At 39.1% G+C, this 15,455-nt stretch overlaps 1 protein-coding gene across 3 annotated transcripts in view; it reads left to right on the forward strand.

The window, feature by feature from the left end:
• The window catches only part of SPIDR (scaffold protein involved in DNA repair), a 200,107-nt gene that overhangs the window by 63,007 nt on the left and 121,645 nt on the right, over nucleotides 1-15,455 (forward strand). For all 3 annotated transcript variants that reach the window (XM_027638539.1, XM_027638540.1, XM_027638541.1), the window contains exon 7: nucleotides 1,461-1,561. In XM_027638539.1, the coding sequence (XP_027494340.1) occupies nucleotides 1,461-1,561 (101 nt within the window). The remainder of the gene's footprint in view (nucleotides 1-1,460; nucleotides 1,562-15,455) is intronic.

Consider the following 15,455-nt stretch of genomic DNA (forward strand, 5'->3'; position numbering starts at 1 on the left):
CCTCCTTATTATAGCAGGGTTTATAGCTTGTTAAGTGTGCGTTCTTTATTTTGGGGGTTTGGGGATTTTTTTCCTCCTCTGAAAGAGTCGGAGTTTCTCTCCTCTCTGCCTTACAGCAGCCATAGAGGAGATGCAGTGATGTAAACTACAAAACTTCTGTAGATTATTCTGGGTCAAATGTGGCTCTTGTGTTCGTTCTATGATCTTTACTACGAAGATGTTTAGCCATGCCTCTAATAATTCTTGTGATAGTTACAATTTTGCAAAGGATATAGTTGTTCATTAAAATTCAGCTGAGAGTGCTAACTACTTTTCATATAATGTGTCGATTTGTCTGTGGGTGAAATTACTTAGTAACTGGTAACCAAAGAGAGATTTTTTTACAGCTTACTTGAAGTCCTGCTTAGCCTTTTTTGCTTCTTCTTGGTTTCCACAGGTGTGTCTTCCCAGTTTCACATGTGCAATGTGAGCTTTACCAAACTATTTGTCTTTTTTTCTGAACTAAAAAATTCTATTCATGTGCACAAATAGTCATAAGGTGGTTGTGTGTTATCTCTGTTGATTCCTAAACGAGTTTAACCCAAGGACACGTTTCACCTTAGTAGAAACCTTTATTGATAAATTCAGTAGTACTTCTGGAAAAACTTACACTACAAGGAAAGAATGAAGTAGGTTTTTACGCAAATAACTTCTTTGAAGCCAAAGAAAAGTGTTCAGACACTCCCACAGTAGTCCAGAGCTCTTTGTAGTAGCCCAAAGACAGCTTCTAACACATATATCTTTTTGTTCTTAAAATGAGAGATTATGTCTTCTGGCTTTGGATCCAGGAGTAGGAGTTGCTTTAGTGTTACCTTAAGTGTATTTGTGCTAGATGCCACTCCTCTGCTCCTCACCTTGGGAATGCTAAATTAATTTCATCTTGGAGAGTGTTCAGACCACTGAAACTGCACACTTGACCCAGCTTGTGAAATGAATCATAGGGTCAAGTATGGGTAAAAGAATATTTTTGTGATCACTCCTTGCCAACATCCAAACAAATCTGTGAGGGAAAAGAAAACCCGACCTGTTATAACTAGTGGTTACACTGGTTTGTTTTGAATTCTCAGTTGTCTCCAGTGCCTGCTAGGATCCATGTTAAGTGCAAAGAAAAGTTGGGAGCCTTTTGTTACAATCCTTATATTGGAGACAGGACTAAAACCATGAAAATTTTGGACACCCAGATAGTGAAAATGTTTTATTGTGTGTATAGACTTAAGTGTATGTTTTATTGGGAATGTATCCATTGGAAAATCAAAATTAGGAGAACTAATCTGCAAAATGTAATTTTAGTACGTGATTCTGTCTCTAAGGGTCAAAGCATAAATATATGTATATACATATATATCTGTCCTATGGCTTGTCATTTGGCAAAACCAAATACTGATTCCTGGCAAAATTGAGCATTCCTTTATTCTCTGCAGGGGTGGGCTAGCTGAGAGGTTATGTCGGCTGCAGAACAGAGAAAGATCTGCCATTAGCTTTTGGAGGCACCAGTGTATTTCAGATGCAAATATCCCCTCAGGTAAGAAGCATTATACAATACTACTGTGAAAGTATATACTTACATATATAAAGTGTATATACTTACATGTGTATGTATACTTACATGTGTATATATACTTACATGTGTATATATGGCCTACATAGGGGTAACAGTGAAGTTTATAATCTTTGTGGGTTTTGCCTGACTTGAGTTTAATGCTCTCTTGATTGTCTTCTGAGCTAATATTGCATTTCTGCTAAATATGGTGGTTTCTAATGTCTCAGTCATCAAAGTATTTGACTATAAGGAGTAAAGAACATATTTTCCCTTTCTGGCACTTGCATAGCAAAAACACACTGCCTCACAATTTTCATAAACTAAATAGACTGAGCTCTTTAAGGGTCTCTAAAACATTTTTATCAGTGTTCAAGTGATTTGCATGGCTCTTTACTGCACCCTCTAAAACTTTTCAGCATGGTCTTAAGAACAAGGTGAGCTACTCTGTATGTATTCTTCCAGTTTTAGTCTCATTAATATCCAGCTCACTTCTGAGCCTCCTGAAGGTTCAAGGCCTGTGATAAGTGTTTGGGTCTGGTTTGGCTTTGGTCAGAGCGTGGTGCTGGGACTTCATGTTGAATTGACTGTCCAGTACGATTTTATAACTTCTATAGCTGTTGTTTTCTGAGATCCTGTTTCCCACTCCCCAGCTACTCTTTCTGTTTCTTCTGCCTGAACACAGTGAAGTATTTGCTATATCCAGGTCGGCTTCATTTGAGTATGCCCAGCTAACCACAGAGTTCAAATCATTGTGTATCTCAAGCCTGTCCTCTTTTAGTCATGAATTTGCTTGAATTTTTAGTATCCACATAGTTTCTTACAGTTTTTTAACTTGTTTTTATATCATTGATGAAACCATTTATTAGCATGAGCATTTACTTCCAAATCCTGCTGGAACTGCTATTACTCATTTATAATTCTCCACTAATAAAAAACTCTAACTGTAATTCACAAAATTAGTTCTCTGAATTTTCTTTTTTGCATTCCACTTAAAGGGTGCATTACTCGCAGTGAAAATAGTCAGATTTTCTTAAGAAGGTTGTACAGTTTAAAGTCACACCCAAATTGTGGGCTAGTCTCACAGTTTCTCACTGGAGGCTTGGAGGGCTTCCATCCTGTGGCCATTTGCGTGCTATGTGTTCAAAATGCCACCCATGTGGAGTAGCACATTGTATTTATGACCTTAATTCCTTACTTACTTTTCCAGTCACTTTGCCTACATCTGATGACAGGCTAGCTGGTCTCCAGTTACTGTAAGCCACTTTGTTTGCCCTACCTCAATAGTAGCACAATATTGTCATCCTTCCAGTCTTTTGGAATTTCACCAGTATTTGAACACTCACTAAAAAGTGCTATCAGGGAATCAGAAATGTCTTTAGCCAACTCTTTTCAGAAATGCTATGTTGAAAATTATACAAGTATGCTCACTTAAAACTAGTGAAACCTTCTGCATTGATTACACCTCCACCGGAGTTACTAATGGATAGGAGATTTTTTATCATTTTTATGTGGGTATGAAGACATCCTCTTGCTGCTTCTGAAATATGGAACAGAAATAGATATTGAATAGGTTTGTCGCATGAGAGGAGCCCCAAAGAGGAGATACAAGGACTCCCTAAAACAACATCTCAGCCTTGGCCATATTGATCAACATAGCTGGTCTACTCTGACCTCCAACTGGGAGATCTGGAGACACACCATCTGTAACACTGCTGATACCTTTGAGAATGCACGCAGGATCACCCTTGAGGAGAAAAGACAACACAGAAAGATTCATGCCTTGCAGAATATGCCACCTAAGGAGTCTTTCTGCTGTGCCTTTTGCAATCGGACATGTCTATCTCGTATTCGCCTTTTCAGCCACCAGTGTGCTTGTAACAAATGTGGATAGAGACCTTTCCCAAATCTTCATTCGCGAAGCCCAGCAATGATGAGGTTTGTTGTTTTAATAAAATGAAAATTTTAAATGTTCTCTATCGTAACAGACCTGCAACACTGCTAATATGCTAATATTCTTTTTGTCCTAGTTTCACATGCGTCATTACAAAACCTTGTGTTTGGCTGCTCACCATTTTGTCAGACTAACTTCTAGGCTGAAATATTCCATGCTAAACATCTGCCTCTGGCTGAATTCCTTTCTTTGATTATTCTTCTTTCTTTCAGAAAATGAGTCAGAATTCGTTAGCATTTTATGAGAAAAAGGCTATGGGAAAATACCTTGGTCTATTCTTAAGTACATTTAAAAAATTCTGATGAGCGTCTGTGAGATGACTTAGTTTTGGCAGAAGATGAACTATTTCCTGGATATGCCTTTTGCCATCATACTGAAAATGTACGAGAACTTGGGCCAGTTAGAAGTCTTTAGGACAAACTACTGTTTCGTTTACCCTGTAAACATTTGCTAAAATTTCTGAAAAATACTGGACGTGCCATAATTTAGGAATACACTTCAACTTCACAGCCTAAATTTCACTTCCAATTCTCAGTCCTTGCTCCAATTATTAGGATTATAAAATAACCATTAAAATAGCTGTGATAATATTTTGGGGATAGTTTTCCATCTAGGACAAAGTTTGTTTTTCGTAGTTTTATTCTTAGAATGGCCATATTGTTTTGTGTCACCAAAATAAAATTGGTGTTTGGTTTGGAGGACATTAGTTGGAATGGTTGAAATTTTAGTAATGTAACTAGATAACCTTCTAATTGCTTCTAGTCTGGAATGTGAAGTGTCAGCACAGCAAAGGAATACCACTTTTAGCTTTCATCACTTTAGGTTCAAGTTAAGGGTGTCTCACTAATCTGAGATTCTTCTCAAATTTTGTTTCCCCTCTGTTTTGCCCAGTAATATTTCTAAACTGCATTGTTTCCAGGACTCTTTCTGAGAGGAATGAACTTCTCAAATTGCAAACTCATTTGAGTTACTAAAGAAGCCCGAAGATTAATGTGGAGGATTGAAGTACCTTAGTTGCCGGGAGAGCTGTCACATCATTTTGGATATCCCATGGACATGCAGACCAGGAGTTCATTGCTAAAGCAAAGGGGAGCAATTTCAAATGCTATCAGTTTGAAGTCCTTCTTACATTTGAAATTTAAGGAAAAATGTTTCAGAAGTGTGGGCTATTCACCCCATTAGACATTTCATGTCACAGAATTTTATGCCTTTATTTTGCTGTTGCTTACTTTTAGCTTATATCAATCTTCATATTATCCAAAAACCCCTAGGTTTTGGCTTTAGTTTTTAAAAATTCCTGTCTTTTAGCTCCCTGACCCCTTTCTGTAAGTAACCATTGTGGTTTGGCTGGCTCTTGGTCACTGGAATGAATCATGGCCCAGAAGAGAGCACCTCCTTTCAGCACGTACTTTCTGGTTTTTGTACAGTGCACGGGGTCTCACTTTTGGCCAATTCATTCTGCAGGGTAGAAGAAATCCTCGCACTTACTCTGATTTTGACAATTTTGGGTCAAAATTGCATTCGGCAGCTTTTCCCTGTGTTGGGATAGGCACTCACTAAGGATATGCGTTTCTGCAAGGTGGTTGGTAATTCCACTTCTGTAAATCAAGCTAAAGATACCAGACAGAGGCCTGAAGGGAGATAAGAGCAAAGTTTGTCCGTGCTACTCTGTGTTGGTTGGATGCTTGCTGTGGTTTAGTTCTAACAGAGGCAGATGTCAGGCTCTTTGCCACAAATCCAAAATTTTTTCTTCACAAGATGTAAAAGGGAGGCTGAGGTGCAGTCTGCATAACAGCATGTCTCCAGTCAGCCAAGCTAATGGTTTGAGAGTACTCTGTGCATGGGCTTGTAGACCATTTGCAAGCTTTTTTTGTGTATGCAGTGCTGCAACTTCCCTAGGAAGTTTCCTGTTTGAGCTAAGAGGTGATCTGTCCAGCTGAAAGAGAGAGAGGAAAAAGAAAACCAAACCCAAAACAAAAACCCAAACCTTTTTCCTGTCAACATCTGCTGGTTATATGAGGATTGCATGATGCAGAAGAAAAAATAGTATTTTTCTGAGTTATGTTCAGACGACCTTCCTATCTATAGGAGGGGACACAAGTAATATTTGAAGCAAGCTCATGTAGATTCCTTTTGTAACGTCCAAAATTTTACTTACTATACATCTTACCTTCTGTTGTTTGTTTTTGCCTGGCAATTATCATCAAAGCAGTTCTTTACCTTAAATGCAGAAACATATTATTCTCTAGCATTTGTAGTCTAATACAAGATATCTGCTTCTTGTTAGCCTGAGATTAAGATTTGTGGTTGTGTTACAATTTAATTTGAGTAGTGAACTGATAATAAACCAAAACCATTGATCTTGCCTTCCAAACTGCTCCTTCTTCTCAGGGGAAGGTGACCTTCAAGGGGCAACAAATCTTCATTTTGCTGAGGCAAGTCGAACACACACATGAAGGGAGGAGGGTGAAGCCCTGGAGATGAGGACAGGGTTTCACATGTAACACCACATTTTCAGGAAGGCTGAAAGGTTTACAGAAGAGGATATAAACAATCACTCCCCCTCTTCCAGTTTCGGTGACTAGTTAAGTTGATGGGAAGAAAGGATTTTAGCAGCTTGAATGCCATGAAACTTGCACATGGATGAAGAAAACAAGGGTAACCCTTAACAGGGTTTCCTTTACTATGCAAAATTCTTCTAAAAAACACAAAAGTCTGAATTTTGCGAGTCGTTGCTTATTTTCTTAATTCTTGATGGTTTGTTTTATTACTTAAGAGTTAATACTATAATAGAGAGACATAGCAAGTGGCCAATTTTTTTTTCCTAGCCAGCTGTCTGAACTTCTTACAGCATTGGGAAGGAAAAAAACCCGAATGTAAACTTGTCTTTTTCAAACAAGAATTCCTTGTATGTTTTTGTTTTCTTATGGGAAACAATAATGACATGCATAGTTACTTTAAGTAGCTTACATGTGTTCTTATAAAGAATGTATAGTGTTTAAAGCACAGCCAAATTCAGCGACCTTTTAAAAATTAATATAAATGTGGCAAGAAACCATCATGCCTGCGAGACTTGATGTATTTTTGAGAAAAATCTTTTTGAATGGCTTCAGAAGTTACCGGCCCAGGAAGAATAACAACACGTATGGATCAGAATAGCAACCCTGTACAGGCTGTGAAAACTTTGTAATCTTCACCTGGTTTTCAGCGTTGACTTTGGATTTACAAGGGTCTGCTTGGTATCTACCTGCTTGCTGAGTTTGTTATGCCTGCACCTGCAATTTTTACATGACTAAGGAGGAATAACAGTAATGGGATGCCAGGCAAAAGCATGTTTTTGTTTTGATTTATGCCTGTAATTTGACATTTTTTACTTTTTACACTTGAAAATGAAAGTAAAACTTTGTGGCTTGAACCAGAAAGTAGTTGGCTATTCTTCTTCCAGTGCAGATAGTACGTGCTGTCCCAGGAGGATGTCCAGTAACTGCAGTTGTGGAACCCACATTCAACAATTAGAAGTTAAATTACGTTGGGATAAAATAATGCCTTTGAAAAAATAACTGAGAGAGACAAATTTGGAAGTGTGTTACTAGTTTGCTTTATTAGACAAAGCATAAAGTGGGGTTTTCTTTGTTTTCTTAATAATTCCATAATGCGTATCTAACCTGTTCATCTGAACCAAAGGCTGAAAATTACTTTCACTCTTAGTGCAGTGAGTACTATTTCCAACATTAATTGCCCACAATTCTTTGTACTTTCAGTGGGAAATGTTATTTTATAAAAGCTTTTAGCTAGGTTTAGTAGAAATTTGACTTGAGTGTAAAGCCTGCATTTCTTGTAGTGCATATTTCTAAAGAATTTGACAGTTAAGAGAAAGTATAATTTTAACTTCTCAACCAGGTTTTTTAGAAATTTCAACTAAGTATGTCAGGTACAAGTTTCCTTCTAAACTGTAGTTCATATATATGATTTGTTTGATAGCTCTTTGAGTAAAAGTAACAGTAATTTGTTTTTCTTAAAAGCATCTGCCCTCTTTCCTGTATCATTCATTAAGATCAAGAATTAAGACTGTTTAGCTGGTAAGAACAAATACAGGTTGTCCTGACTGTTTTTGCATAAAACAAATATTTGTTAGCGGTTTTTCAAATATTAGTGTGGCTTCAGGCAATCTCGTCTTTCTCCCTTGGGTTTTCTGATGAATTTGTCTTGTTTTTTTCAGAAAACTCTACTCTCATGAATGTAATTTTTTTATTGGTTTAAAGGAAATGGGTTGAAGTACTCTTCCTTTTGTCTCTTGCCCTGCTTGCTTGATTTCTGTTATGCATGTGACCTATGAGGTAAGTCTTGTGGCTGAGTTGTTTCTCTGTTATTTTGTCATTCTTGCTTTGCATGATAGTTCACATTTATTTGCTGTAGGTGTGTGTATGTTCATTCCTCTATACTTTTCATTGTCACAATAACAATAATTCCTGCTCTGCTTTTCTTCATGATTGCTTATTACTTCGGGGCTTTTCTGGAATGCTCAGTGGAGCAGAGCCATACACTGCTTGGCATTTTACTAAGCTCCAGTTGTCTTCTGTGTTTTGTAAGAACTGGTCTGTGTGGTTGTAGAACGCTGCTTTCTGCATTGGTGTTGTGGCCTTTGGGAAAACTTATTTCTCCGTTGTGTCATGTATGATTATTACATTCAGTTACATTCAGATGGGCACAGCAGCCCTGTGGGTGAGATGCACGATTTTTAAAATTTTCATGGTAGAATGGAAAACGGAAAATTCAGGAGTACTCACTGTCAAAGAGTCAACTTGGCTTTGTTTTGGTCTTGTTGATATGATGGTGTTACGTCTGCTGAGTTGATCTGCGTGGAGGTGCACTGGCTATCCCAGCTAACACGTTCAAATAATGTAGGATTCAGTTTGCTGTCCTGAAACACTTTTTCTCATCCTGTAGGTCTTGTAGGGATTGCTCTGCTGCTGCACTTCTATCGACTGGCTCTAAAGAATGTTTGTTCCCTTTGAGGACTTTCCATTTAAGGCTTCAGGTGCTCTTTTGGGACACTTGAACAGTAGCATTTTGGCAAAATTCACTTAAGTGAGGTGAAATGCATTGGTCTCACTGGTACTGGCCTCTGATGCATTTCCATACATCAAGCGCCATGGATCCTCTCCTTGCAATGTGTTCAGCTTTCTGTCACTGTGTCGCAAGAGGAACATAAAATATGTGGTTCCCAAGAGATCATAATTTCTATATTTTTCTCCTCATTTGTCTTCCTTATTGGTAGTTCCAGAGTTATTAAAACAAACTTTAGAGTTGTATTTCAGGCCCTGAAGCCAGAATGTCTGAACATTTGTTTTTTTTAAATTGCGCTCCTTGATGTTTTTTCCTTTCCTTCTCTCCAAACTGCTTTTTCGTTGTTAAGTGTCAAAGGCTTTTTTCTTAGCCTCCTTCCTAGGCTGCCCTTGGCATGACCAGTGCATCATTCATGACCATGTACGTTCAGTGTTGATGTGGCTTAAATATATGTGTCTGCTGTGAAGCCACTATCGTAGGGCTGAAGAATCAGGGCATTCAGTCTGCCAGAGACTGTAGAGTGATGCTGAAATCTTCAAAACGCTCAAGACCTCAGGGTCTATTATCTCCAAAGGAACAGTGAATGTTTCCCCCTCAATGTTTTTCCCTTCTTTTTGTTTCTTTTTAAGTCTCCCGGAATTCAGAGTAACACAGAACATCTGCAAAGGACTGCGTCAAAACATGTTTTGATGTCATGGTATATGACATGGTATGTGACTGAAGGGCAGCATCACTCTATGCACTGAAGTAGTAAACAGAAATGAAAATAATTACCCAAGGAAACTAATGCATTCACTGTGAAATTTGTTTGTTCATCTCCCAGGCACTTGAATTATCTTTGTAGTTTAATTGAGCTACTTCGTGTCTGGGTTGCAAATTGGAGTGAGAGACCAACATCCCAGAGGACACTTGGAATTAAATAATTAACTATGGATGCCTGAGCAGATCTGTTAGGTGGTTAAAACAAAAGTTCCTCTAGCTTAGGATCCTGTTTCTGGCAGTGACAAGAGCTACCAAAATGCCTGGGAAAAATGATAACAGGGCTAACACTTGATATTTTCCCACAGTATTCTTCCAGTGATCTCCCAAAGATCTCTGACTCAGGGGCTTTCTGCGACAGAATTCTGTGTTCTTAGTAGTTCTAAATAAAAGATTTTCTCCTAACAAAAAGTTACTGGGTTTTTTTCCAAACCCACGCATACAACGTAAACCTGTTGGGATCACACAATTGGGCTTTTTTGGAAATCATGCCCAAGGTTTGTTCCATTATTGCTATATTGCTAAAAAGACCTTTTCCTTTGATTTCAAAGGCTCTGCTAACAGTAGCAGTGAGAGGCTGATGTTCCATTTGCCTAGGTTTGGATCGGGATTTCTTCATCTTTGTTAGAACTTCTTGTTTCTTGTCTGAGAGGTGATGGAGGTTCTTGCCAGTCATAGCAGGGCTTTACCTGAGATGCTTCCCTGCTTAAATGGCTTGTTCGTCCACCAGTCAGGCTCTCCTGCTGGTTTCACTCATTCTGGATCACTAGTAAAGTCTGCTGCCTTTCAGTGGGTGGGACTTACCACAGCAGTGTTCTGCGAAGAGTTATGTGACTAACCTGGCTCATGACTGTTTATTTTAAGTACATTTTTCTTGTACTCCAGACTTTCTGTGACCAACATTTTGATTCACTAGGTAGCCAGCATGTTACTGCATGTCTTTGTGACGGTTTTATTTCTTATGGAAGATTCTGTTAGAAGTGAGGGAACATTACAGGCCATGTTGGCTGATTTCTCTTCCTTTTAAATGCCTTTTTTTTTTTAGAGGAGACATATTGTACATCCGAAATATCTCTTCAAAATTCCCATCAGCTAGATTTGTCAGAGCCAGATTTATCAGTGCCTTTCTATCTTTCTTTGTGGTACCTTGAGCCTTGTGTATCAGGGATTGAATTATACTTCATGCCCCTGGGATGAATAAGCCCTCTGTTTATATTCATGGGGCCAGATATTTCAAATGATCCTGTGTCAGTGGATGTTTCCTCTGGCTTTCCAGCTGACTCTGTGTGAAGGCTATCCAGAGATGCTGGAAGGGGCAGCTGTCCATGCTAGACTGTCTTCCAGGACCACTGAGCTGCAGCAACCCTCTGTCACCCGAGCTCAGAGCACCCAGGGCTTTGCTGAGAAATGCACCTGTGTCTGAACTGATCAGGCAGCTCAGCTATCTGGATTTCCATCTTTATCTCCTTCAAGCATTTCACTGATGCAGAGGCATCTGGAACCAGATAAATATTTGAAGAAAGTCTTCATTGAAAGCATGGTTTATCACTAGAACAGGCTCTCCACAGCACCAAACCTGTCAGTTCAAGGAGCATTTGCAGGGGGCTCTTTGTTCTGTGATTTATCATCATGGCTAGGCTTCGCAAGTGAAGATTTGGGAAGGGCTCTACCCACATTTGTTACAAGTGTGATGGTGATTTAGTGTTAGGTGATCCTGCAAGGAGCAGGGAGTTGGACTTGATGATCCTTATGGGTCCCTTTCAACTTGAGATATTCTCTGATTCCGTAAGAGCTTTGTTAAGCAGTCCTCAAATTGCTGCTTCAGGAAGGTTTCTAAATGCATCCGGGCAGCTGTATGCTCACTCTGTGAGTGTGCATGTGCAGTGGAGAGTAAAGGTTACCTTCAAGTAAGTAAACTGAAGGTTTTTTTTAAACAAGCATTCCATTCATACCTGCAGTTCTTATTCCTTCTCTCTGTCTCATGATCCTTCCAGTATATAGCATTATGCCTAGAGTTGGTAGTTGAAAGATATCACTAGGTATGCCTTGACTCATGTTTTCATTGCCCTCCTGTGTTGTCTGTCCATTGTGGACACTGAGGCTCAAAAAAGATGAGTCTGACCAAGAGTTGTAGAATATATATATGCCTATGGTATCAAATATGCCTGCAGATCACACCTTGAACAGCCGATATGTCTGTTCAGTGACTTCATCATGTCTGTCCTTCCTGTGTGCTGCAGGAGCTTCTTGATGACAATCCAACCTGGGCACCACAGCGGAAAAGAAGTAACTGGATACTGTTTAAAACTGGCTTAATCCAGTCTGGTTGGACTGTCACTGCAAACTACTATCCTTCCACAGTCCCTTCCTGCCCCATCTCCCCCCTTTCCACCATTTGTTCCTTCCTCTCCCTAGTATATGCTTCTGCGCTTTGGTGGCTTTGCAGTTAGCTGGATTAGCTCACTGATTTTCTTAAAAATTAACCCTGAAGAAAGAAATTAATGAGTGTCCTAGACAGCAGAATGGGAAGTGAAAGAATATGCGGTGTAGGAATGGGCACAGTTATTGATTGCACCTTTTAAAATACGTATTATTATAAGGTATTCTTCCTTGTTTAAGATTGCTAGGTATTGCCATGAAATCTGCACATCTGTGTGTTCAAATTTCACCTGCGTCTCCTAGAACGCTTCCAACAACACTGTCTCCATACAATCCTAAACATCCACTGGTCAGATTATGTGACCAATACATCTGTTTTAGAACAAGCAGCAGTCGCTAGCATTGAGGCCATGTTACTGAGAATTCAGCTGTGCTGAGCAAGGCACGTCTCCAGGATGAAGGACCACCGCCTCCCTAAGATCTTGCTTTATGGTGAACTTGCCACTGGCTGCCGCAAGAGAGGAGCCCCGAAGAAAAGATACAAGGACTCCCTGAAACAACATCTCAGCCTCGGCCACATTGATCATCATAACTGGTCTACTCTGGCCTCAAAGAGGGAAACCTGAAGACACACCATCTATAATGCTGCCATTTCCTTTGAGAAAGCACGCAGGATCAATCCTGAGGAGAAAAGACAACGCAGAAAGAATCGTATCCTGCTGAATACACCATCTAAGGAGTCTTTCTGCTGTGCCTTTTGCAATCGGATATGTCTATCTCGTATTGACCTCATAAGTCACCAGCGTGCCTGTAACAAATGTGGATAGAGCCTTCCTAAATCTTCGTTCGCGAAGCCCAGCCATGACTGACTGACTGACTGAGATCTGCTTTGCAAATGAAATTAAGTGAATGAGAACTTCAGCAAGCAAGCAAGAACTTCTGTGAGTTATCAAGGGTGAAAGAGAACATTGCAAAGCCTTAAAGTGAGCTTTTCACATGGATGAACAAACAAGTGAACTTCTCTGGAAACTGCAGAATTTGCAGTGATCCAGCCCGTCTCCTCACCCACAAATTCTGCCTTCAGTGTGCAGCCTCATATGTTTGATTTATTTTTGATTGACATATCAATACAAGAACCAAATGAATTAAAACTGAAGCTACGTTCTGAACTTCGGTGTTTCATCACGTGCCAGCAATCCGAAGTGCTTTGCCATGTTGTTCAAGAGAACACTATCATCAGCAGTAATAGTAATTTCAGAGTAATTAAACTAAACTATCTCTGTGCATCTAAATAAACAAATAGATTGTGGTTCTGTAGAATGTGCGTGTGTGCCAAGTGTGAGACTTGGCTAGTTGTCGAAATTGAGATGCTTTTAATGTAGAAGCATTCTGCTTCATTTAGTATCAGCTCCCAGTGTTTGCAGCAACTTCAGGCTTGCAAGAGACTCTGGTACCCTGGTAGGGTATTTTTTACTCCAATGTCTTTTAGATGCTTTCGTATAGATATAGTTCGTGATTTACCTAGTATTTTTAACTGTTTTACAGTCAGAGGTATTTAAAAGAAAAATTCTATTAGGTTGTCATTCATTGTCTTCAACCTGCTGTATCAGCTGAGTAACATGTTTACTGCTGACCAGTAAGAGTTGTCATAAAATTCTGCATGTAAGAAATGTGTAATTCAGAAGTGATGGACAATCCTTCTCGCAAGCTGTCTTAATACTTTTTTTTAAAAATAAACTGTTGGTGTGTTTCAAAATTGAAACTGATTTTTTTGTGACTTGGTTTTTAAAGTGGATGCAAATGCAAATTGTGCAGTGTGTCTAGAGGGAGGAGGTAAGTACTCAGTTACTTTAAAGGATGAGAATTTTTGTGGTTGGGAGAATTTGTTTATGTGTGTCAGATGACTTGGGGTTGACAGAGGACCACAACTGCAGCTAGTCAGGCAAAACAGAATTCAAGTGTGAATATTCTGTCCTCCCCTTTAGGCATAGAAAACTAGTCAGCGCTCACCCTTGGCAGAAGTTTGCACATAAGCAAATATTAACACAGTGCGGTGAGTATTTGGAGTGGCACTGCAACGTTACAGCTTTCTCTGAGAAGGTGACAGCAGTGAGGAGCAATAGTGTGACAACCCTCTCTCTTCATCAGTTAACCTCAAAGGACTTGGCAGAAAGGACTGGTTCTCCTGCTTCTGCTTCTCAGATCTGGAAAAGGAGGTCATGCTGTAATGGTTTGGACAGAAATGACTTATGTACATCTTATGACAGACTGTCAGTGGAACCCTTTATCCTGTTAGAAAATACTGGTTCAAGGAAAGCAGAATGCTTTGCAGGAGCATGTTGCATGTGATGAAAATTTGTTTCATGTGAAAGTGGTTTTGAGAACATTTCAGTTTTACATTTCAATATTACTTTATTTCAGTTTTGGTATGAAATTTAATAAAGACAGGGACAAAATATTTTCTTTTTTTTTCTTTTGTAGAATTTAATAAATCTGAAAGGTTTTAGGTCCTGGTTTCTTTGGTTTAGATTTCTTGAGAGTTGGGTTATTTTTTTTTTTTAAGTTTCTCATAAACTCAAACTAAAATATTTTGATTTATTTTCCAAAGGAAAAACATTCACAGTTGTGAAATGAGCCTTAAAATAAACAAATAAATAAGTATACAGCTCTGCTGTTAAGTTCCAGTATCATGTTCACTGTTCCTCCCCTGTTTCTTTGCTGTGGGAAGACAATAATTTATATCAGCTGTTTTTCTTGGGATACTATGTTTTTCCCAATGCAGCTTGTGAATCATAAAGGGGTTGATTCTGGGACTCTGCTGCCTTTGTCCTCTGAGCCCTTGTCTTGCCCCACTAAATACTCAAAGCGTTCATCAGGGAGGTAACAACTATTCTCCCCTCAGTGACTGGAGTGCAGATCTGCATGGGGCTAGGTGAGAATGAGAACAAATCTTACACAATCTTACAGCATAGACCAAAGTCTGTCCAAGTAGCTATCGCCCTGTGCAGACTGCAAAGGGACCTAGAGGTAATTTCATCTCAGTGCAAAGTTATTCCTTGTTCAGCATAGACAAAAGTGCTTAGAATCGAACTGTGGGGATACTGGTATCTGTTCGTGTTGCTTTAAAACAAGAGAGCCTTCCATACCCTGATTGCCTACTGGTAAAATGGATGATAAGTTTTGCAATAATTATTTTCAGGCAGTGCATCTATCTTACTCCCTATTTCTCTACATTTGTCTCTAAATGTGAATCATCAGCTTTTAGATGCTTTGTACTCTCTTAACTTGGTCCCTGACAACTGCTACTTTGAGAAAGGTCAGGGAAGGCAAACAGAACTTCACTTTTAACAGTGATTATTCTGTTTTTAAATAAATGTAATTTTTTTCAGTATCTAATAAAAAAAAGACAACAAAGTGCATGAATTGCAAGATTTAAAAGTTCAAATGTGGTGGGAGAGGGCTTCTTGTAGGGAGTTTGTGATTGCATTGGTGTTTGGAAGAAGTGCAGGTAGGCTTTTTTTCTCCACAGTTAATAGTATCTATAAAGAAAATAAAAATTGTTGCAAAACCTAAACATAGGTCTTTTGGTAAGGTAATGCGTTCTGCTTATAGATGGATTTTTTGCATTGAGACAGATGTGCAGAGAGCACAGGGATGCACATCTTTAGAGGGCCAGAATTTATTTCTCCTCATCCAGATTTTGCATTTTTATTTTTCATT

Source organism: Corapipo altera, unplaced genomic scaffold (genome assembly GCF_003945725.1).
Source record: "Corapipo altera isolate COAL_440 unplaced genomic scaffold, ASM394572v1 49, whole genome shotgun sequence".
In the NCBI taxonomy this organism is placed as follows: Eukaryota; Metazoa; Chordata; class Aves; order Passeriformes; family Pipridae; genus Corapipo; species Corapipo altera.